Source organism: Vigna angularis, chromosome 7, assembly GCF_016808095.1.
Source record: "Vigna angularis cultivar LongXiaoDou No.4 chromosome 7, ASM1680809v1, whole genome shotgun sequence".
Lineage (NCBI taxonomy): Eukaryota > Viridiplantae > Streptophyta > Magnoliopsida > Fabales > Fabaceae > Vigna > Vigna angularis.
This window is the reverse complement of record NC_068976.1, coordinates 16617516-16639273: the sequence shown is the minus strand read 5'-3', so window position 1 is coordinate 16639273 and position 21758 is coordinate 16617516. Positions and strand designations below refer to the sequence as shown.

At 28.0% G+C, this 21758-nt stretch overlaps 3 protein-coding genes across 3 annotated transcripts; 2 read left to right on the top strand and 1 right to left on the bottom strand.

Annotated features, from left to right (window-relative positions):
- Positions 1-3441: 3441 nt before the first annotated feature.
- LOC108337135 (mannan endo-1,4-beta-mannosidase 7) lies at positions 3442-7105 on the bottom strand. Its single transcript, XM_017573593.2, has 5 exons — positions 6668-7105; positions 6177-6371; positions 5109-5231; positions 4656-4849; positions 3442-3960 (listed from the first exon to the last, which is right to left on the bottom strand). The coding sequence occupies exons 1-5, from the start codon at positions 7001-7003 to the stop codon at positions 3555-3557; spliced, it is 1254 nt and encodes a 417-aa protein (XP_017429082.1). The 5' UTR covers positions 7004-7105; the 3' UTR covers positions 3442-3554.
- A 6112-nt stretch (positions 7106-13217) lies between these two features.
- LOC108336257 (dihydroflavonol 4-reductase) lies at positions 13218-15686 on the top strand. Its single transcript, XM_017572642.2, has 6 exons — positions 13218-13456; positions 13547-13716; positions 14263-14457; positions 14560-14719; positions 14966-15158; positions 15251-15686. The coding sequence occupies exons 1-6, from the start codon at positions 13339-13341 to the stop codon at positions 15465-15467; spliced, it is 1053 nt and encodes a 350-aa protein (XP_017428131.1). The 5' UTR covers positions 13218-13338; the 3' UTR covers positions 15468-15686.
- A 2673-nt stretch (positions 15687-18359) lies between these two features.
- Positions 18360-21295, top strand: LOC108336367 (dihydroflavonol 4-reductase). The gene is made up of 6 exons (XM_017572798.2): positions 18360-18595; positions 19228-19397; positions 20047-20241; positions 20330-20489; positions 20705-20897; positions 21022-21295. Exons 1-6 carry the CDS (start codon positions 18478-18480, stop codon positions 21203-21205), a joined length of 1020 nt encoding a protein of 339 aa, XP_017428287.1. The 5' UTR covers positions 18360-18477; the 3' UTR covers positions 21206-21295.
- The last annotated feature ends 463 nt before the right edge of the window (positions 21296-21758 follow it).

Genomic DNA, 21758 nt, shown 5'->3' with positions numbered 1-21758 from the left:
GCTCTTAGTTTTAGAGAACCAAAAATTAAAGTTTTCTTAAAAAAAGAGAACTAAAATGTACCTTATTTTAAAGAGGGACTAAAAATAAATTCTCATGGTAAATAATTTAGGTATTAAAAACATATTTAACTCTTATCTTTTAAAATATCAAATTACTTTTTTATTTTATTCTTAATACTTGTCTAATTTTTTCTTTTTTTTTTAGTATTGAAAAAAAAGAAAACATAGAGATTTATTCAATGATTTTTTCTGAAAAGATAGAAGAAGATATTATATTTTATCTTACACGAAACATTTTTTTGAAAAAAAAAAACTGAATATTTTATAGAAATTAAGAAAATATTTATATTTTTAACAAAGTTATAGCAACCTCTTTTTACAAAAATTTGTAAAATGTTAGAAAATTCTTAAACTCAGAGTACCCTTTGTGTAAACATGTTATTTTTTCAATTTTATTTTACTGTTTTATTCCTTTAATAACTACGTTTTAAAATTCAAATACCTTTTTATAAATAACAAAAAATATATTTAATGATAAAATTTATACAAATTATTTATTTTTATAATTATTTTTAATAAAAATTATTTTATAATTTAATACATTTTTTCTAGAATAAAAAAAACACTTGCACGTAGTTTCCACTTATTATTGTGTTAAAATGAAGATATAAAAATTATTTTGAAAACTAAAAGGTAGTTTATATTAAAGTGAATTAATTAGTGAAATAGTTTATATATGAAATATGGTATCAAAAGAGCTGAATTACCAAACAACATTGAACAATTAATGTAACATCTCAAATTCTCACATTAATGTAACATCCCAACTTTTCACATTAATGTAACATCCCAAATTTTCACACTTGATAATTAACATTACATTTACGGTAACATTCCGTAATCTCACCCTTTAAAATTTCCTAGTCTATACATGTAAAAAGATTCTAATTATAGTTCTTCGACTCCTCTTTCCTTGGTACTATGTGAGGCGACATTCCTTCATCTGCTCCCGTATAACGAATTATACGATCATCGCACATACCCAAACACAAAACACAAACAAGTAGGGTGAGCTAACATGCAACAAATCATTTATAAGACATGCATAATTACTTCGATACAAACATCATATAATAATTATGTCAGACACCCTCATACCATCGTACCCCAATTCCTATTAGACACTCGTCCCACCATACCCAATAAATACCATAATACTCAATAGACATTCATTCCATAATACCCAATAAACACTCATCCCACAATACCCAATAAACACTCATTCCACAATACCCAATAAACATTCATCCCACAATACCCAAATAAACACTCATTCCACAATACCCAATAGGCACTTATCCCCACGATATTCAATAGGCACTTATCCCAACGATATGTTGATGAGCGATCACGGGAGGTTCCGCACTTGTGATGTCATTCTTAGTCCCCTCACTATGTCCAAAACTGGCACATAGACCAGGACATTCTGTCCTCCATACTATTCACAAGGTTAGTCCCCTCACTATGTCCTAAACCGGCACATAGACCAGGACCTCCTGCCCCTCTCACCACATAATTCATCATTCTCTACTTGAGACTGAATCATTATTAGAGTATCAGGATAACCTCCAACTACGGGACCCTCAACATCAACATATACATAAATACCATAACTGAATCTCTCCACGAAACTCATACCATGCTCACATTCCTTAACTCATTACGAAATCTCACCACAATCCTCATACACATACCATGACATTACAGAATCTCTCCGCGAGACTCATACCATACTCACATTCCTCAACTCATATTATACCCTTACGACATCTCCCTGTAATACTCATACATGTTCAGATGCATAAATTCAAATCCAATATAATAAAATGCAATCATCACAATTATAATTCATAATTCCATATCTACCACAATAACATGAATTCATCAGACATTTCCATTCCAACCAGATATATTGCACAATAATTTAACAGTACATAATCTGTTCAATAGGATTTAAGTTAAAAACTTGTCGAGTAAACTTCCAGGAAAGAGAGGTGCGTCACAATGGACAACTTAAGTACCAAATCTTTCCTTAGCCAAAGCGTTCCTCAACTAGTTTTTAACAAATTTCTTATTTACAGATTTAAAACAACAGCATATAATATTAACACCGAAATTTAATATAGATATATAAAAAAAATAGAAATTAAGCAATATTGAGATCCCTGAGAAGATACGAAATTAATATCTATAAATCTGTAATTCCGATTTCAAATCTGAATGGTCACAATAATTCACTATTTTTTATAAACTACATATTAAAATTTCAGGTTGATCCAACGGTTAACTAGATAGATATTGAGGTTTTACCGAGGTAACTCAGGTGCAGAATTTTAAGTGGTTTTTGGTTATACTCAAAATGCGGAACTAATTTTCCTAAGCACAGACATTTACTTACAAATCTGAACGGTCAAAATGACTTAATATGTCTTATGAATTACATACTAAATTTTGGGCTCAATCTAACGGTAAATAAAATATAGAGGAAATGTTTACCATGATAACTTAAGAACAGAAATATAGTGTTCATCAGATTTTTCAAAAACTTAAAAATTATTTTCTCCAAACATAGACTTTCAATTTATAATCCGATCGGTCAAAGTGTATTAATATATCTTAGGAATCATATATAAAAATTTCAAGTTGATCTAACGGTCAAATAAGTCGTAATATATATTTTACCGAGATGACTCAGTAACAGATCTATAGGTGTAATTAATTTACTCCAACATGCAGGATTTATTTCTCTAAGTATAGACTTCTAATTACAAATCCCAACGGTCAAAGTGAAGAAATAGGTCTTAGGATTCATATATTAAAATTGTAGCTAAATCCAACGGTCAAAATAATTAAAAGAAAAGTTTTACCATACTAACTCGAAAATAAGAAAATTATAATCATAAAATTATATTTTTCTATAATTTTATATCCAAAATTTATATTTTTCTATCCATTAAAATTATTATTACTAATAAAATACTAAAATTTATATCCATTAAAATTATAGTAATTATAATGAAAAGTTTTACTATAATTTTATATCCAAAATTTATATTTTTCTATCCATTAAAATTATTATTACTAATAAAATACTAAAATTTACTATAAATATTTTTCATGGGTCTTACAATTAATATAAAATCATCTATAATAATAATAAACTAAAGATTTATATTTCTTTCTAATCTTTCAATATCAAAAAATTTGAAAATTAAAATTCACTATATCCTTTAAATAATTTAAACTTGTTTGACAAACTTATTTATGTTCTAGCAATAATTTTGAATTTTTAATAATTCATAAACAAGAACTTTGAAAAAAATATTTGAAAACTTAATTACACCAAAATGTTATTAATTCATTTTTGCATACCAAAAAACATAAATAGTATTATAGATTGATGAACATGGAGACACTTATAATTTATCTTTCATGCACAAATATAATGTCTAAGATTAAAGGGCTTTGTGTTAATAATGTTCAAAAGTCTTGTCTCAGTTTCTAACTTGCTTTGCTTTAGTGTTAACAACGGAGAATTTCTTCATCCTGATTCTGTTTAGCTTTTGAGACTCTTGAGCAATCAAAGTAGCAGTTGAGCTATTCTCATCTAAGGGCACTTCATAGCCATCTTTAAAAGCATTCATTCCTTCTGCTAAAAGATGCCAAAACAAGCCACCAGTTGCTGCACCACCATCACTTGCTGATGAATAGATTGAAGAATACACCAAGTTGAAAAATTCATCCCTTATTGTAATTGACTCACTTCTCATGTTTCTCACTGATACTCCAAACTCAGCAAACAGAACTGGTTTCTCAATAATAATCTGTGCATCTTGTATGTGATCATTCACCCATCGAACCAAAAACAAGGTTTGTTCTTCATTGCTTGATTCTGGTAACCTGTATTAGAAAATGACACTCACTTTAACTTAAATATTTCTAAATATGTTTCTAGTATATTTTTATATAATTTCAACACTAACATTAGATTTTTCATCTACAAAATATACTCCCAATTATTATAAATAACTTGCTATAATGACTATAAAACATAACATAATAATTTCTTAACCTTTCTTTCCTTATCCAATAAACACTATATATATCATTCTTAATAATTATTTGATAACTTCTAATATAAATTTATTCTTATAACCTTCTCGTAACCTTACCCAATTTAACATTATGAAAATATAAAACATTTCTCCAAAATAAGAAATTAATTTTAATGAAATTGTTAAAAAGAAAATTTTATGTCTAACTTAATCTTGTCAAACTAACTTTGAAGATAAGATTTACCTCCACTTGTATATTATATTATGTTTTCTGCTGTCATCAAAAAATTTGAGATATATACACATAGAATGTGTATAAATGCATGTTTTTCGGTAGAGTATCAGTACCTTGTGATGTCAACGTGACAAAAACAATCATTTGACATGTCAAGTATCATTAAATTTTAAAATTGTGTATTATGATGGTCTGAAAATTCGACAAAGATAATCCTACACTGTGTCAAATGAATGTTAAAAACAAAAAATGTGTCATGTTTGAAAAATGGTGAATGATCATTAAATAAAAGTGAAATGGCACACCATTGATCAGGGTATGAATGAACTGTGGCAAAATCAATGGCTGGGATTTGATTGTTTGCAATGAAATCTGTTCCAACTTGGAAATTTGGATTAGACTCATTCTTTGAAAGTCCATAGAAGCCCTCCAGACCAGCTTCAAGTAAATGGTTTCCATCTATGGATTTCAAGTAAGATGCCATTTCAGTAATCCAAGCCTGTCAAAAAGGGAAATATCTCTTAATGTTTGAAAACATAGATTTCACATTACTTATTTTAATCCAAAATTATATTAATTTAATCAAAATGTTGTAGTCTTAAAAAAAAATTAAAATGTTACATTTCTCCTTCATAACCAAAAGGGTTCTCTTAATTCTGTTTTTCTTTGCATTGATAGTACATAAAGTTTTTATTTTATCTATTTATTTAAATTGAAATGGAAAAGAAAACATAATCGAAAAACAGAATAATAATTACCTGAACTGTGTTTCCCGAATGATCAGAAGGGCATCTAATTTCATTCATGAGTTCCCAAGCCATTATGGTTGGATCATCTTTGTAAACCACTCCCGTGAAGTTATTACGCCTTGTGAGCACACTCTATCATGCAGACAAACATAAAACCACACTGTTATATGTCTTTTTCACTTCAAAAACCTTTGTACAAATGTTGTCACGAGCAGAAGTAGCTGAGACAGCAACTATAATAATAAAAAAATATTACTGCATATGTAGTTAGTGCTGAAATTTTCTTCATGTGTAGTGTTTGTTTCATTAGCTGTACTTAAATGCACTTTATAGAAGAAGTGGTCGATAGCACAGTGCACATGTAGCACATTAAGATGGTTGAAAATCACAAGTGTGTATCAGTAGCAAGTAGCAACATTCTTTAAGAAAAGTCTAAACCTCTATACAGGTTCATTAATTCTTCGTAGCTTTCTGCTGCTAAACATTTATGCTCACAGACCAAAACAACTGCAAAAGCTGGTGAATGTAAACTTTTTTTGAATTATTATGATTTTAGATCTTTTTCTTCTTATCTCGTTCTATTTGTATTGGTTGTTAAAAAATTAAGATTAATTTAACTTTACAAAAATATAAGATTAAGTTTTGTGAATAAATACATTTAAGCCTACCTCAACTCCACAACTCGGGTTTGGACCCTCCCAAATTAGGTTTGACCTACTTATGTACTCTAAATTGGTCTTATTCCCTCACAAATTAGGTTTGCACTTATGTACTTTGAATTGATCTTACTTTTAGTCGATGTAGAACTTTGAACAAGTTTGTATCTATTTATATACTATAAATTCATCTTATCTCGTGGAAGTATATATATCTTGAGTGTATTATTAGATATTAATGAATAATTTAATAATAGATGAACAATCTAATAAACAATAAATTTCTGTAATACATCATTCAGATTAATTAAGAAATAAATTTTAAGTCTAATTCAATCTTATAACATTTATTTTTCAAGATAAGATTTGGCATCAATAACTTGTAAAAATGATGTTAAAGAAAAGAAAATATAGTAATGACCTTGATATGGTTTTTGAAGAATCCCTTGACAAGAGGGTTTGTGAAGAAGTCATCTTCAGAGTGTAGGGACTGGCCCTCAGTCTTTGCCCACTCAACATACTGTTTCTTTCCTCCAAAGTCATCATAGTTATTCACCAAACTCAGCACCAACTTGGTCCCATGTTTTCTGGCTTCTGATATTACAAAGTCTAGTCCCTTCATTATTCACACAGCCAAAATATCATTATTACTGCTGCAGAAAAAACTGTACACCAATTATAGCAGGCATACATTTCGCAGAAAAACTAAGTTACACTGTCATCGATCTAATCACAACGCATAATATATCTGTGTTAGATGTTAATTCAATGATGATATGTGATGGAAAGCCAGCGCAAAATAGACTATATAACATTATAATTAAACAACTAATTAACTACATTTAAGCAAAACCATCTTTAATCTCTGTAGAAAAGAATACATTGAGATTAGAAAATGGAAATGAAACTGACCAGGAACATGTCTTCATTGTAGGATCCAGGAGAGTATTGAAGGGGGTTATCTCCAGCATCACTGAAAGCCCATGTTCTTGCTATGCTAAGTCCATGGTTTGCAGCTACTTGAAATGCAGATGAGACCTTGTTTCTCTGAGATGGATCAGAGGCCATGTACATGAGCCAATAAGCATTATAACCATTAGCATAGTAGGGTTTCCCATTCAAGAGAAGCTGCACCCCTCTTACTCTCACAAACTCATCTTCATGATCATCACCTTCTACTTTGAAGATCCCAGGTTCTAGTATCATCTGGTAGAAAACTAGAGAGAACAGAAAGAAACCAAGCTTCATTATTCTGCTTTCAAAAATCTTCACACTCTCTGCTTTTTGGTGGCGTGAAGAACTAGGAACGAATGATACTGCTCAATTTGCAGCACTGAAGCTAGTCCCACACTGTTTATAATGACAAATGTGTGTCTGTGTATACCAACTATCACTGTACTGTATTTATATATATTGAAAGAAAACTTAAACTTTTCAGTAAATCCCTCCAAATTCTAATCTTATGATAACTATCACATTTAATTATACTTATATTTTTAATTGTTTGATTAAAAATTAAACAGCTGAATTTTTAAGTGAATCTTTATTAAGTGAATTAAACAGCTGAATTTATATTTTTATGATAATTATCACATTTAATTATATTTTTAAGGCATTTTATTTATATCAATAAATAATAAATTATTAAGTGAATCTTTATGCATGTACTTTATTCTTTCTTAAATACTGTTGTATATGTAATAATAAGAATAATAATTTATAAAAAATAATATTATATTGATATAAATTTTACATAGTATTGATAAGTTTTTGTCAACTTAGTTATTAAATTATAATTTAGTATTATCATGATGGTTTATATCACTTGCGAAACTGAACAACAACAAAATTTATTAAATAATTTCTATTTTAAAAAATATATTAGATCGCTGGATATTTTAGATTAATACAAATCTTTAAATATATAATTTATGTCAAAAGTTCTAAAGCATATTTAATAATATAACATTTGATGGAAATTGAATAGGTCTAATTTGATTGAAATATCTATTTTATTTGGTAAAGAAATTAAAATTCCTCCAAATATCAATCTTATAATATAGCAATTGAATATAATGCTCGTGATTTTATTTTTTATTAAAAGTTCAAGAAAGATGAATAATTATTTAAAATTAATAAAAATATAAGTATAACTATAATCTTAATTCATAATTCATTTTATTTACCAAAAAATAAAAAATAAAATTATTATTTTTAACATCCTCTTTTCATAGTCATTAATTATATTTAAATTTTATAGTTAAATATTTAATATAAAACAAATATAATTTTTGAAGAATACTTTAAAAAAAGTATATTTTTATTTTATTTAAATTTATATTATATAAATAGTTGACTATCTTAAATAAAATAATTTATAATATAAATAATATCTTATATATATATATATATATATATATATATATATAATTGTAATAACATAAGTATATTTAAGTTTTTTAAATATGTTTATAATTAAATTGATATATTATGAAAAAGTACTTTTTAAAAAAAAATTAAAGAATGATTTTGAGGTGTTAATTAGTTTTTATTTTTAAGTTATCTAAGTGAAATTGTGATTTAAATCTCGTGAACCACTGGATTAGGCTACAATTTTTATAAAGTGTTATTAAAATATATATTTTTAATATGACCAGTCAAATTTATAATTAAAAGTTTATAGGAAGATAAATAAATTTTTATTTTCCCTTTATCAGTGAAGTGTTGATAACTTCATTTTCATTATTTATATTTATTTAAATTAATTTAGTGATGTGATAAATAAATTGGTATATTTTCATTATCTATATTATTTGGTTTAAATATTTAGTAATTATTGTATGCATATGTATATATTATGATAAATAAATATTTGGTTAATGTAGTTGGATGTATAAATCTCAGAGATTTAAATGTGTGGTATTTATATCTAAAGTAGTTATAAAATTTTTGTTTCATTATATATACTGATACTTTTTATTTATTGTCATAAATATTAATTAAATATTAAAAAATAAAAAATAAAATAAAAAAATAAATGATATTATGGAGTATAAAAAATTAAAAATATATATTTTTTATTTTCTTCAATATTAAATATTAAGAAATAAACTAGAATTATATAAATATTAAATATCAATAGGATAAAAATTAAATAATTATAAAATGAAATAAAATACCAAATATATGTCTTAAAAATAAATTATAAAAAAGTTAATATAAATTCTTTTAAGTTATTTAATAAAATAAAAAATAATAATTGAAATGAGAACAGAATTACATGTTAATATTAATACACATGTACTCATACTAATTAATACATTTCAAATCAAATTCAATTTGATATTTCTAATTATATGTGATATATCAAAGTAGTTTATGCATTATACATATAAGTTACTTCTTAATTTTTAGTTATTATGGGTAATTCATTCTATCTAAAGAAAAATACAAAACAAACTATACGAAAGATATAATTTGTTTAAGTAAATCGTGTTGTAAAACATTTATGGTAAATTTCATATATTTTATTATATTTTAAATTTTTTTTAAAAATCGGTATGTGAAAAAAATGTATACATAATTTATAATTACTTATTCAAATTAATAAAATTTATATTTAAAAAAAATATTTTCAATTTTAATCCAAACTTAATTTTATTAAATTACCATCAAGAAAATTCTACTATTATCTAATCAATTTGATTCTATATTCTGTCATTTTAATTAAACTAATTATAATTTTTTTATTATTTATTTAGTTTTTCTAATTTCAAATAACCTTATTTTTCATGTATTATCTCTTACCATTTTGAATGCTATAAGGATCCTGAGATATAATTGAATTTAATGTTTGTGATGGAATATATATATATATATATATTATTCAGTAAATAAAAAAAATTATACAAAAAATGTTAGTGATTGAAGTTTATGTTGTGGGGTCTGGAAGTGTATCATTTTGATGGTGAAATGAGGTATGAGAAGGATGATGGAACACAAAGCTGTTCTTAGCATCATAAATTTTTATGTCCTTACATGCACCATTGTTGCCCCGTGAGTGCTATGAATTCGACTTTCGGACAAAATTTAAGGTATCATGTTCATGGTTCCAACATGCTTCAGGATGTCTTTCAAAATTATTCTTTTTATAATTATTTATTTATATATTTGTTTTTTAAAACTATTTCTCTATTTTCACTAACTACTTTTTATTTATAAATTCAATTTCAATATAATCTGTAAATAATTTACATCCAATTTTAAAAATTTTAAAATTATAATTTACCTAAAATTATACATAAAGATTAAGAAGATAAAATTAGAATTAAAAAATGTAAGAATAAAAAGTATGTTAAACCTATTTAGTATTACTTGATTAAGAATAAATGATGAAACTCTTAAAAGAGTTTATTAAGGAGGATTTTGTGGATTAAGTCTTGTCCATTAATGAAATGAGATGAGGAATGAGAACCTCTCAACAATATTTGAATACTATTAAGTTACAACAAAGATAAATGTCTGCAATTTCAGTTTTAGCTTTTGATCAAGGACGTTTTTGGTCTTAAATTCATCAACTTTTACAAAAAAATAAATAAATATATTATAAACAAACAACAAAAACAGATATGTGAACGGTAATCAATTTTTTTTATTTTATTTTTAATTAATTGTAATTCTTTTTTACAACTCTTCAGAATTGAATGGTAATATAGGATCAATAACGAATAACAATAACAAACAACAAACAAGTTTAATCAAACAATAAACAAGTTCAATCAAACAACAACAACAAAGTTCAACCAAACAATAATAACAAACAAGTTCAACAAAAAAAACAACAAACAAGTTCAACAAATAAGTTCTTCAAAACAAAAACGAAAATTAACTTTCAGAAGGTGGTTCATCGGAATAAAGTGTTGCCAACTGTGAGAGAGAAAGCAGAATGCGTCTATGAAGGACAAGAATACGAAAATAATCGGTGAAAACAAACGAAAATCATACGTAAAGTAGTTAATTAACATGCATTTGTATCAAATGAAAGAAAGATTACATATGATTGTCGTCAAACTTTGTTCGAGAAAAATTTGAGCAGAGGAGAGGGTCTCGTGCGTTAAGATAAAGTGAATGAATTTTCAATCTTCAGTTCAAATTTTTATTGAATTCACTAATATTTTGACGTATGAGACATTAGACCCTTTATATCCTTTTACGTCGAATTATAATTATAAATAACGTTTAATAATTGTATTTGTTTATAAAATTATCACATGTCATTTTTAATATTGACTATTAAGTGGTTAATCCTTAAACAATTATGGGTTGTTTTTGCACTACTGTATATTATTTGTTTATAAATGTTGAGATGAATAATATTTTAGACATATTAAATATGTTTATATTAAACAAATCTCATAATACATTTAAGTTTGTTATGAAGTAAATTGTCTATAAAATCTTCATTTTAACATCAAAATTAAACAAACCAAAATAAATACCTTCAATTAATTAGTTAGTGTATAAACTACACTACAAGAAATCATTGGATAATAACTATTTTAATGACAAAAAAACTGTAATAACTAATTTATATATTAATCTATAGAAAAAAAATATTGATATTTAAAATAGTTTTATTATAAATAAAAAAATTATAATTATTTATGAATTAAAATCTAAATTATTTTTTAATATTAATTACCATACCAAGGTTTTAGTTAAAAAAAATAGAATCCAATTTAGACATTAATTCTTTGATGGTTAAAATTTTGGTAACTAATATTAGAAATCAATTTAAACTTTAATTTATAAATAAATTATTTTTTATTTATAATAGAGACTATTTTAGACATTAATAATTTTTAGTTTATAAATTAATATCTAAATTGTTAAATATAGCAACTAATATATATTTTTTAAATTAGTTGTTTTATTTAATGATTTTATTTTAATATTAGATTTAACTTATAAATAAAAATAAGTAGCAGATTTTTTTAGAATAAAATATTACCTATTTGTTTGACAACTTATTTATTTATTTAAATACGGAATAAAAAAAATTGAAGATAAATAATTTAACTTTATATTTTATTAATAAATATTAATTAATTGAAAGAAAACTAAAAATAAATTATTAATATTAAAAAATTTAAGAATAATGTTTGAAAAAATAAATAAAAAATAAAACTTGATATACTGTGAGAGACAGTCAACATATTAGAAAAAAGCAGATGACAAAGGCTTAGCATTAAACCAACTAGTCATCTCCAAACCAAACCACGTTTTTCTAACTATCAACGTCAACTTACTGATGGCTCACGTGATCAACAAAACATGTTTTTTTTCTTCTGTCAATTAATTTGAATAAGATTTTTTTTAAATTATAATGTTAGATATAATAAAGGTGTTTCTTTTTAGGCTATTTATTTATCTAGGATAAACTTATTAAAGATTAAACGGAAACTTCATATCTCAGCTATTAAGAGTCTTCTAAAAGTTATTAGTCATACTTTAAGTTTAAAAGTGTTATTTTTAGGTTTAATTTGTAATTTAATTTTTATATTTAAATTTTTTATTTATTTTAATTTTATATTTGTTTGTAAATCAGTCTTTATTTCTATAAAAAGAATCAACTTGATTTTTTATAAAAAAAATTCACCGTAGTCCTTTACATTAATTTGACTTTAATACTTGAATCATATATCTAAATAATATAAAAATTAAATTATTAATTAAACCCTTTTTATATATGACACTTAATTTTATCATTTATATTTAACATGAGACTTTCAATTTATATTTATATTTTTGACCTTTTAAGTTATTCATTTAAAACATATAAGGTTAAGATTATACAAGTTTTTTTTTATATATATATCATTCAACTTTATAATTTATATTTAGTGTGATACTTTCAATCCATACTTAAATTCTTAATTAATTAATTTTGAAAATGTCAGCATATAAGAAAAAAAATTATACGATGAAAGAAAAGGTTTTGTTAGTCTTCATATATAGTAAGAAATTGAAAATAAGTACGAATGTGTTTAGAACAAAGGAAACACGAAGAAAGCAGAGTTAATTATAATGTAACAATGGTGGCAATAAACGTTAAAACGATACGAGTAACGTAACATCTATGAATGAAAAACAACTTTTAGGTGTGAAAAGCAAGCATGTTATGTTAACTATGAAAGTGAAAGATAAACAAACTGATAATTTATTAAGTAAAGATTAAACTGAAGAATCCTAGGATTGAAAAGCAAAACGACGATGTTCCATTTCAAAGAGTGGTGTTAATTTAGGATTAGTGTAATCTTAGGAAAACAGAGTAAAAGGTTACTGTAATGTCCAACTGAAATCTAGAAAATCTGATGGGAAGGTAAAGCTCACCAACAATTCCTTGGTCTCTGTTCATGTGCAGAGTGCAGAAAGGCTTCTATAAAAGCTTCCAACAAACATCACACGTTCCATTCCCAAGTCAACGAATCTAACAACTATATTCATTTCATCAGAGGTTCAACGTTTTCTCTTCTTTGTTTTTTGTTGATTTTGTGATTTGGGTCAGAGAAAGGTAGAAGATAATGGGTTCAGTTTCTGAAACCGTTTGCGTGACCGGAGCTTCTGGTTTCATCGGGTCATGGCTTGTTATGAGACTCATCGAGCGTGGCTACACCGTTCGAGCCACCGTTCGTGACCCAGGTCCCACTCTTCACCATAATGATAACGAGGTTAAGCTTTCATACAGTGTCACCACCTTTTGTTCTAGCTAATTATTATATGCATGTGCAGGGAACATGAAGAAGGTGAAGCATTTGGTGGAGCTGCCGGGTGCAAAGACGAAGCTGTCTCTGTGGAAGGCTGACCTAGGTGAAGAGGGAAGCTTTGATGAAGCCATTAAAGGGTGCTCCGGAGTTTTTCATGTGGCAACTCCGATGGACTTTGACTCTCCGGACCCTGAGGTACACTCATATAGCTATACCAATCTACTTTTGTGAAATTTGATTGAAAATCTTTGAAAGTCATGAAAAATGGTGGAATGTATATGATAATCCTACTAAATATAAGGTCAATTTAGAATTTAGAGTATATAACTGGATATAAATTTCATCTTATCAGTAATCAGTTTGATGAATATAAACCTCACTTAGTCAATTTTGTGAGAGTAATTTAGACTTAAAATTTATTTATTAATCCATATAATAGAAAAATGTCTTTTTAACAATTTTTTTTAACAAATTTTTTTCAATAACTTATGTGATAATTTGTGATTAAGTTTCAAATATAAATACCAATAAAATAGTGACACATAATTTATTCTCAAAAAATTATTAAAAAAATTGTTAAAATGTTATTTTAACAATTTTTTGATAATAGAACAAGTGTTACTATTTTATTGGTTACTGTATTTGAAACAGATCACATACACAATTGTAAAAAGGGTTGTTAAAAAACATTTTTCTATTATTATTGTTTGAATGTGATAAAGTTGATGGAAACTGGTGCAGAGTGAAGTGATAAAGCCTACAGTAAACGGAGTTCTGGATATCATGAAAGCTTGCATGAAGGCAAAGACAGTGAGAAGGCTTGTGTTTACATCCTCAGCAGGAACCCTTAATGTTATTGAGCACCAGAAGCCCGTTTTTGATGAAACTTGTTGGAGTGACGTTGAGTTTTGTAGGAGAGTAAAGATGACCGGTTGGGTTAGTCATTTTTCTTCCATTACCATTCAAATTTTCATCTTTCAACACAAAACACCATGCTTTTTTTCCTTCATGATTTCTCACTGATTATTCTTTCTGCAGATGTATTTCGTTTCTAAAACACTGGCCGAGAAAGAAGCATGGAAATTCGCCAAAGAGCATGGCATGGACTTCATCACCATCATTCCACCTCTTGTTGTTGGTTCCTTTCTCATGCCAACCATGCCACCAAGCCTAATCACTGCCCTTTCTCCTATCACACGTAAGTTATCTGATATACGATATATATTCGAAATCCAAGTATAGTCAAAGTCCTACATTAAATAAAAACGAAAGAACAAAGAATTATATAAAAGTAAAAGAGACGTTAATTTATTATCTAAAGATTTTAGATTGAGACTGGTGTCAACTTTTTACGTGATTAGATTCATATCTCGTTCACGTTGTATTTTTAAAATGAAATTCCTTTTCGATAGACCAGAAAACTTTATGAGTGAAAAATTTGCAGGAAATGAGAGCCATTATTCGATCATAAAGCAAGGTCAGTTCGTGCACTTGGATGATCTGTGTCTTGCTCACATATTTCTGTTTGAACAACCAAAAGTTGAAGGGAGGTACATATGCAGTGCATGTGACACTACTATTCATGACATTGCCAAACTAATCAATGAAAAATACCCTGAGTACAAGATCCCCACCAAGTAAGTTTCTCACACAAGACCAGAACATTATTCTTAAATATTATATCCATCAAATGTTCATGATCATGTTCATAATATTGGAGTTTTTTTAGGTTCAAGAATATTCCAGATGAATTGGAGGTTGTGAGATTTTCTTCGAAGAAGATAAAAGATTTAGGATTCCAATTTAAGTACAGCTTAGAGGACATGTACTGTGGAGCAATTGATACATGCAGAGACAAAGGGCTTCTTCCTAAACTTGCTGAAACTCCACTCAGTAGTATCATTCAGAATGCAGAAACTCCTACCAAGGGCGTTATTCAGAACTAAACACACCCTTTAATTTCTTTGTTCATGCATGTTTCTTGGTTAGTTTCAATCTCAGTTTTTTTATTAAGTTAGAAATGTGCGTACATTGTAACATGAACTTTTAATGATGTCTCATAACATTACATGTTTGAGCATCTACTTCTGTTGATTCAAGTGATTATGGTCACACGGTTGTTAGTTACATGTACTTCTAATAAAACTGTTTCTATATTTCGAATACATTATTATTGTCTCACTTATTATTTAATGTATATTTGAATAAATAAACTTATATTTGTGTACCGTATGGACCGGCCGGTCCGGGAGCAATCCCGAGACTCAACCAACCACCAACGTTTCCCCCATCTTACTCTTAACAGCATGGGAGGGTGGCTGTTCATGTAGAAATTCACTTCACATCTGACCGACCGTATTCAAAGCTGGCCGATGGGTAAGCCAGGTGGTTAAGATAAAAGATTAAGGTAAATCAGGATTAGAACTATTGGGCTGGAGTTGGGTCGTGATTAACTTTCAGTAATCCCAAGCCCATAGTAAAAAACTATAAATAGATGTCAGAGGTGAATGGTAGCTAGGTTGCATTTACTGCACATTTATTACTGTTCCATCGAAATCGTCCGTTTCCGTACTGACTTTGACATCGGAGAATCTTTGACAGGTTTCCCCGGACAGTAGGAGTGGACAGCAAAGTTAGGAGCCAAACAACAAGTGGACAAGAGGACAAATTGTGGAGGCATTTGTTAACTTAGTTTCCAGATAACCGAAACAATTTGTGTTTATTATTTGTATATTATACCATTGGAAATCATAGCATGACTTCCAACTTGTATTATTGCTTTGATTTTCTTTTAATTATCAAGTCTTCTTATGTTTTAAGTTTAATGAGTCAAAATATACTACCTTAGCAATTAAATTCATCAAATGAGCCATGATCATTTCAACATTTTTTTTTCTTCCATCTCAATTGAATCAAGTATTTTTTAAATAGTATTCGGCTAAGTCAATGTTAAAAATGTGTAACCGTATTATATTGAGAAAATATTATTAATTTTGTTTGATTTAGTTCAATACGTAAATCATAATATCTAAACTAATTATTGAAGTTGATTTATTTTAGCTTTGTTACCTCAGAAGTTTTCTCAACTTGTCGAGATTATTGATTTTAATTTGAAACTTACCTTTTAAACAAGTTTATATACAACAACTTCTAATTAAAAAGTTGGTCACAATATTTTATTATAGATTATGTTTATATTTTTAAAATATATATTTAAAAATGATTTACAAAACAAGTATAAAGTTCTTTTAATGCAATAAAATAAATTTAATAATTTTATTTAATCGTAAGTATTTATATAACAATACTAGAGACGCTATGAATATGAAGTAAGCTAAGACTCAATAAGCCCATCAGTTTGTAAAGGGATTTATATCCATCAAATGTAGTGTCGGATACGGTTTATATCAAATTCTAATTTTAACCCAAACCAACTTTTTAGCCTTAAAAAATGTATTTTCATCTCTTTTTGTTGTAGAGGTGATCATCAATTGGGTTTGGACTCATAAGCCCAAATTCCACCAACCCATCAGTTTGTAGGCACTTTCTTCCTACGGGGCCATATGTTTCTTCATTTGTCTTCATACCGAAAGTAAAAGAAGACTCTCCATATATTGTCCTCATATGACGTCTGGTTTCGAACTCCAGGTGTTCGATGAATGTACCGGAAGACAAACTTTTTCTGTTCCCAGAAATCACCACAAACATAAACTATAAAAGCCTACAAGAAAGAGAAAGGATGGAGCAAAACAAACATAACTTTGACCCATAATCAACAAGCATGTAAAATTAAGACCATGAAGCAATCAACAACTTCAAATTCGTTATCTTGTTCTAGGTGAAATTTATGTGATATTAGAATTTGATATGTGACGTGCAAGAAGTAAAAATGTTGATGCGTATGAAGAATGTTAGGTGTTTTTTTTAATTTACACCAACCCGATCAATTTAGGTTGGATTTTTAGTAAATCAAATTCATTTTTTATTCACACCAAACCGTTCTAACAACTCTAATATTTGGAGATAAGAGATCATTTTAAGAGTTTTAGTATGCAAGGAATATGTAGAGTATGACCGTTTGGTCAACTATAGACTGAGTGATCAACAATCCTTTGAATCCCATATGAAACGATGGGTAGACTGGTCGATCAGACTATAGACAAAATTAACACTAAGAATAATTATATCAATCCTAAATCAGATCATTATTGTTTGGACCGTAATTAGATCAACACTGATTAGAAATCTATCCTAAAATTTATAAATACAAGTTTGATATTAAGGTAGTTGGTTACTTTCTACTATGCATTTATTGTTAGGATATTCAGTTAAAAATTAACTTTAACATCAAAGTGTTTTCTGCATGTAACATCTAACTCGACTGAATGATAGATAAAGGACAGAAGACGAACAAACTTAACCTAAACTTTATAAACCGAATAAAAAATAAGCAAATTTCAAAAACAAATTACTTAATAATCGATATCAATAATAATTTACATACATTCTTCTTTTCACTTTTCGGAGATGTATTTTTAAAAGCAAAACTCCATGTTGCAATGGAGACCATGGCTCGAATGTGTTAATAGTAAGTTAACACTTAGTGATATGTGCGACTGGACAATATTCAGTTGGGACAATCCTCCTTAGAATTTGGAAAGTGTCACGTGGTCAAGAGTGTAACTAATTTATATATGACTGGCTGCTCATCACGTGGGGAGTCAAAAGAAAAACGAACATACCAAATCCCAAATGTACCAAACAAAACCATATTGATTTTGGATTATGGATTTACAAACATATCTAAATTTTGTACATCTAATTCCAACTCAAATTCAGACATCTACCTCATTCCACTTTCCCCAGTTGCTTCTATAAAACCATATTCATTTTCATACACTCTTCCATTTCATTTTCAACCTTAAAAACAAAGAAAGAAATAAAATAAAATAAAAAATGAGTTCAAGGTCCGAATCCGTTTGCGTTACCGGAGCTTCAGGTTTCATAGGATCATGGCTTGTGATGAGGCTAATGGAGCGTGGCTACACGGTTCGAGCCACCGTACGCGACCCAGGTCTCATTCTTACTTCACTTATTTATTTATTTATTTATTTATTAGAATTAAACACAAGTATTTGAAATTTTGCTAAAATCTTACACTCCTTAATAATTTTACATAGTTTTGATTAACCTTTAACACTCTGTCTAAATCCACTTCATTAATTTGCTCTTATATTCTCATGGTGCCTTCAGAAGATTACACCATGTTTTCAAATTACAAAGCTTGAAATTATCATCCTGTTATGGTTTTTTCATCTGGCCATAGATCTAACTTGGAATGTTCGTAAATAAGATCTTAAATTTGAACAACTAAAAAAGATTTATACTAAAAATAACTTAAATTTATTGATGAATATTTGGTCTCAGTAGAAAATCTTAAAAAAAAGAGACAATCATAAGTTAACCTAAATTTTTTGATAATATTATGACAATGAGATATCTTAATTAATGGAAGTGAATTATGACAAAACATGACAGATTCAACAAAAATTTTAACTACACAATAAATTTAAGACTGTTTTTTTATATGTTATTCAACTTGCTGAAACTTTCTCTTGAAAAAAAACACACATGAAAGTGGAGATTACATATCACAGTGTTTTATGCTAATTATGATATATATGGACGTGCATACATACCCTGCAGCAAACATGAAGAAGGTGAAGCATTTGGTGGAACTTCCAGGTGCAAAGACGAAACTGTCTCTGTGGAAAGCTGACCTTGGTGAAGAGGGAAGCTTTGACGAAGCCATTAAAGGCTGCACAGGAGTTTTCCACGTTGCAACCCCCATGGATTTTGAATCCAAGGACCCTGAGGTATCTATACATATTTTCTTGTTGTTAATTGGTCACTTAGTGAGACAACCTAACCCGACTCATTTATTAGCGAGTCGAAAAAAATGTGAATATTGCTTGATACTACGGATTGATGGATTAAACGGATTGACTCACTCGTTTAACTTTTTTTCACTCTCTTCTTTCATGACTTTTATAACAAGCTACTTTGATCGATCAAATTGAAACAATAATAATTAGACCAATCGATATAAAAAAAAGGTTTTAGATAGGTCAAGGGGTAATGTTTTTTTGTTTCATTGAATAATTAATTCATTTCATTAAAAAAAAATAAAAAAAGGTTGATTGGTGAGCTAACTCAACACATCACGAATTCTTAGTGAGTCACATCAAAATTGGTTTACATCAAAATTTCACTTTTTTGTCCACCTAATCCGATCCAAACCGACTCAAACCTGTAGTGGACCGAATTGACAAATGGATTACCCATCGTGACAGCAATAATTCTTATGAATTTCTTATGTACTTTGGTTTAGGTACGTTATTGTTGAATCTTTCATATGAATTTCTCTCGAAAGAGCCATTATCTATACATATATTCTTACCATAGTTGTGAAAATGTTGAATTAAGTTGTTGTAACATGGTTAAAAAAGTTGAGTGGAAATGCAGAACGAAGTGATAAAGCCGACAATAAAGGGGTTACTCGATATCATGAAAGCATGCGTGAAGGCCAAAAGTGTGCGAAGAATTGTCTTCACATCCTCAGCTGGAACTGTTGATGTTGCTGAGCAACCAAAGCCTGTTTATGATGAGAACTGTTGGAGTGATGTTGAGTTCTGTAGAAGGGTCAAAATGACTGGTTGGGTTAGTTCTTACTATCTATCTTACATGTGTTCTTTGTTCATACACCATGAAGAAGAATGATTCTAATCTACACCATGTTTCTCTGTAGATGTATTTTGTTTCAAAGACCCTGGCGGAGAAAGAAGCTTGGAAATTCGCCAAAGAGCATAACATAGACTTTGTCTCCATCATTCCACCTCTTGTCGTTGGTCCCTTTCTTATGCCAACAATGCCACCAAGCCTAATCACTGCTCTTTCACTCATCACAGGTCAAACCACCAAAACTTATTCATATTTAAAATTAATGATTCAAGGTTAAAAATTAATAAATATAGTCATTTTAATCTAATAATATTAACCTTTTTAGACTTGTTAATCTGCGGTTTTAGACTTATATATGAGCTTAAACGTATTATATAATCAAGTGAATGATTTCAATGTATACTGTATTATATTGGAATGATTCATAGTTTTTAATTAGCAGGAAATGAAGGGCATTACCATATCATAAAACAAGGGCAGTTCGTGCACTTAGATGACCTTTGTCTTGCTCATATATTTTTGTTTGAGAATCCAAAAGCAGAAGGGAGGTACATATGCTGTTCACATGAGGCAACCATTCATGACATTGCAAAACTGCTAAATCAAAAATACCCTCAGTATAATATCCCCACAAAGTAAGACTTTGTAATTTTTCTCATTTCATCAGAGAATGTTATAGTAGTAGTGATAATACTGTCTTTTGCTTAAGGTGATAATTGATTCATATGTATGGATCATGTTGTGCTGATTCTGATGCAGGTTCAAGGATATTCCAGATGAATTGGAAATTATTAGATTTTCTTCTAAGAAGATCACTGACATGGGCTTCAAATTTGAGTACAACTTAGAGGATATGTTCACAGGAGCTGTTGAGAGCTGCAGAGAAAAAGGGCTTCTTCCTGAACCTGCTCAAACCCCAGTTAATGGCACCATTCACAAATAATTATGCTTTCATCTCTGTGTTGTTCGGAATAAATATGTATTTTCAAGATTCCATCTTTTGTCATAATTTTAATAAAGTTATTTGCTGTTATATTTACTGTTTTAGTAAAAAGTTAATTCAACAAGGTCATGGTAGAAAGCAATCATATTGTAAAATCTTAATTAAAATTCTGCTTTATAAGCTAAGAAACATGTTGAAAACTATGTATTCAAACCATTTTACTAAGTTTAAGCATCAACACTTTGACGCTTAAACAATGCAACAGAAGAGATAATACAACAATCCAACAAGGACATTTTTCATATATAAAATTTATTCTGAATAAGAAAAACCAAAATACGATGATAAGAGAAAAGAAAAACACAAATACAACAACATATAAAGACACATCTTATACAAAAATGTGTATTGATCTATAATGAATATTAGTATCATCAATTGTTGATTATAACTCTTAAAAATATCTTATTAAACACTTGTATTTGCAACTATTCCAAATTCTCTTAGAATGTCTTTATCAAACTACCAATAACCAAACAACTTTTTCTGTGAC

Bases quoted from the DNA above. Each gene is read 5' to 3' on its own strand.
- LOC108336257 (XM_017572642.2), top strand. From the start codon at position 13,339: ATGGGTTCAGTTTCTGAAACCGTTTGCGTGACCGGAGCTTCTGGTTTC. The intron at 13,717-14,262 runs GTACACTCATAT...AAACTGGTGCAG, and splicing joins TTGACTCTCCGGACCCTGAG to AGTGAAGTGATAAAGCCTAC. The intron at 14,458-14,559 runs GTTAGTCATTTT...TTCTTTCTGCAG, and splicing joins GAGTAAAGATGACCGGTTGG to ATGTATTTCGTTTCTAAAAC.
- LOC108336367 (XM_017572798.2), top strand. From the start codon at position 18,478: ATGAGTTCAAGGTCCGAATCCGTTTGCGTTACCGGAGCTTCAGGTTTC. The intron at 19,398-20,046 runs GTATCTATACAT...GTGGAAATGCAG, and splicing joins TTGAATCCAAGGACCCTGAG to AACGAAGTGATAAAGCCGAC. The intron at 20,898-21,021 runs GTAAGACTTTGT...ATTCTGATGCAG, and splicing joins CAGTATAATATCCCCACAAA to GTTCAAGGATATTCCAGATG.
- LOC108337135 (XM_017573593.2), bottom strand. From the start codon at position 7,003: ATGAAGCTTGGTTTCTTTCTGTTCTCTCTAGTTTTCTACCAGATGATA. The intron at 6,372-6,667 runs GTCAGTTTCATT...TGAATAATGAAG, and splicing joins ACAATGAAGACATGTTCCTG to GGACTAGACTTTGTAATATC. The intron at 4,850-5,108 runs GTAATTATTATT...CCTTTTTGACAG, and splicing joins ATTCGGGAAACACAGTTCAG to GCTTGGATTACTGAAATGGC.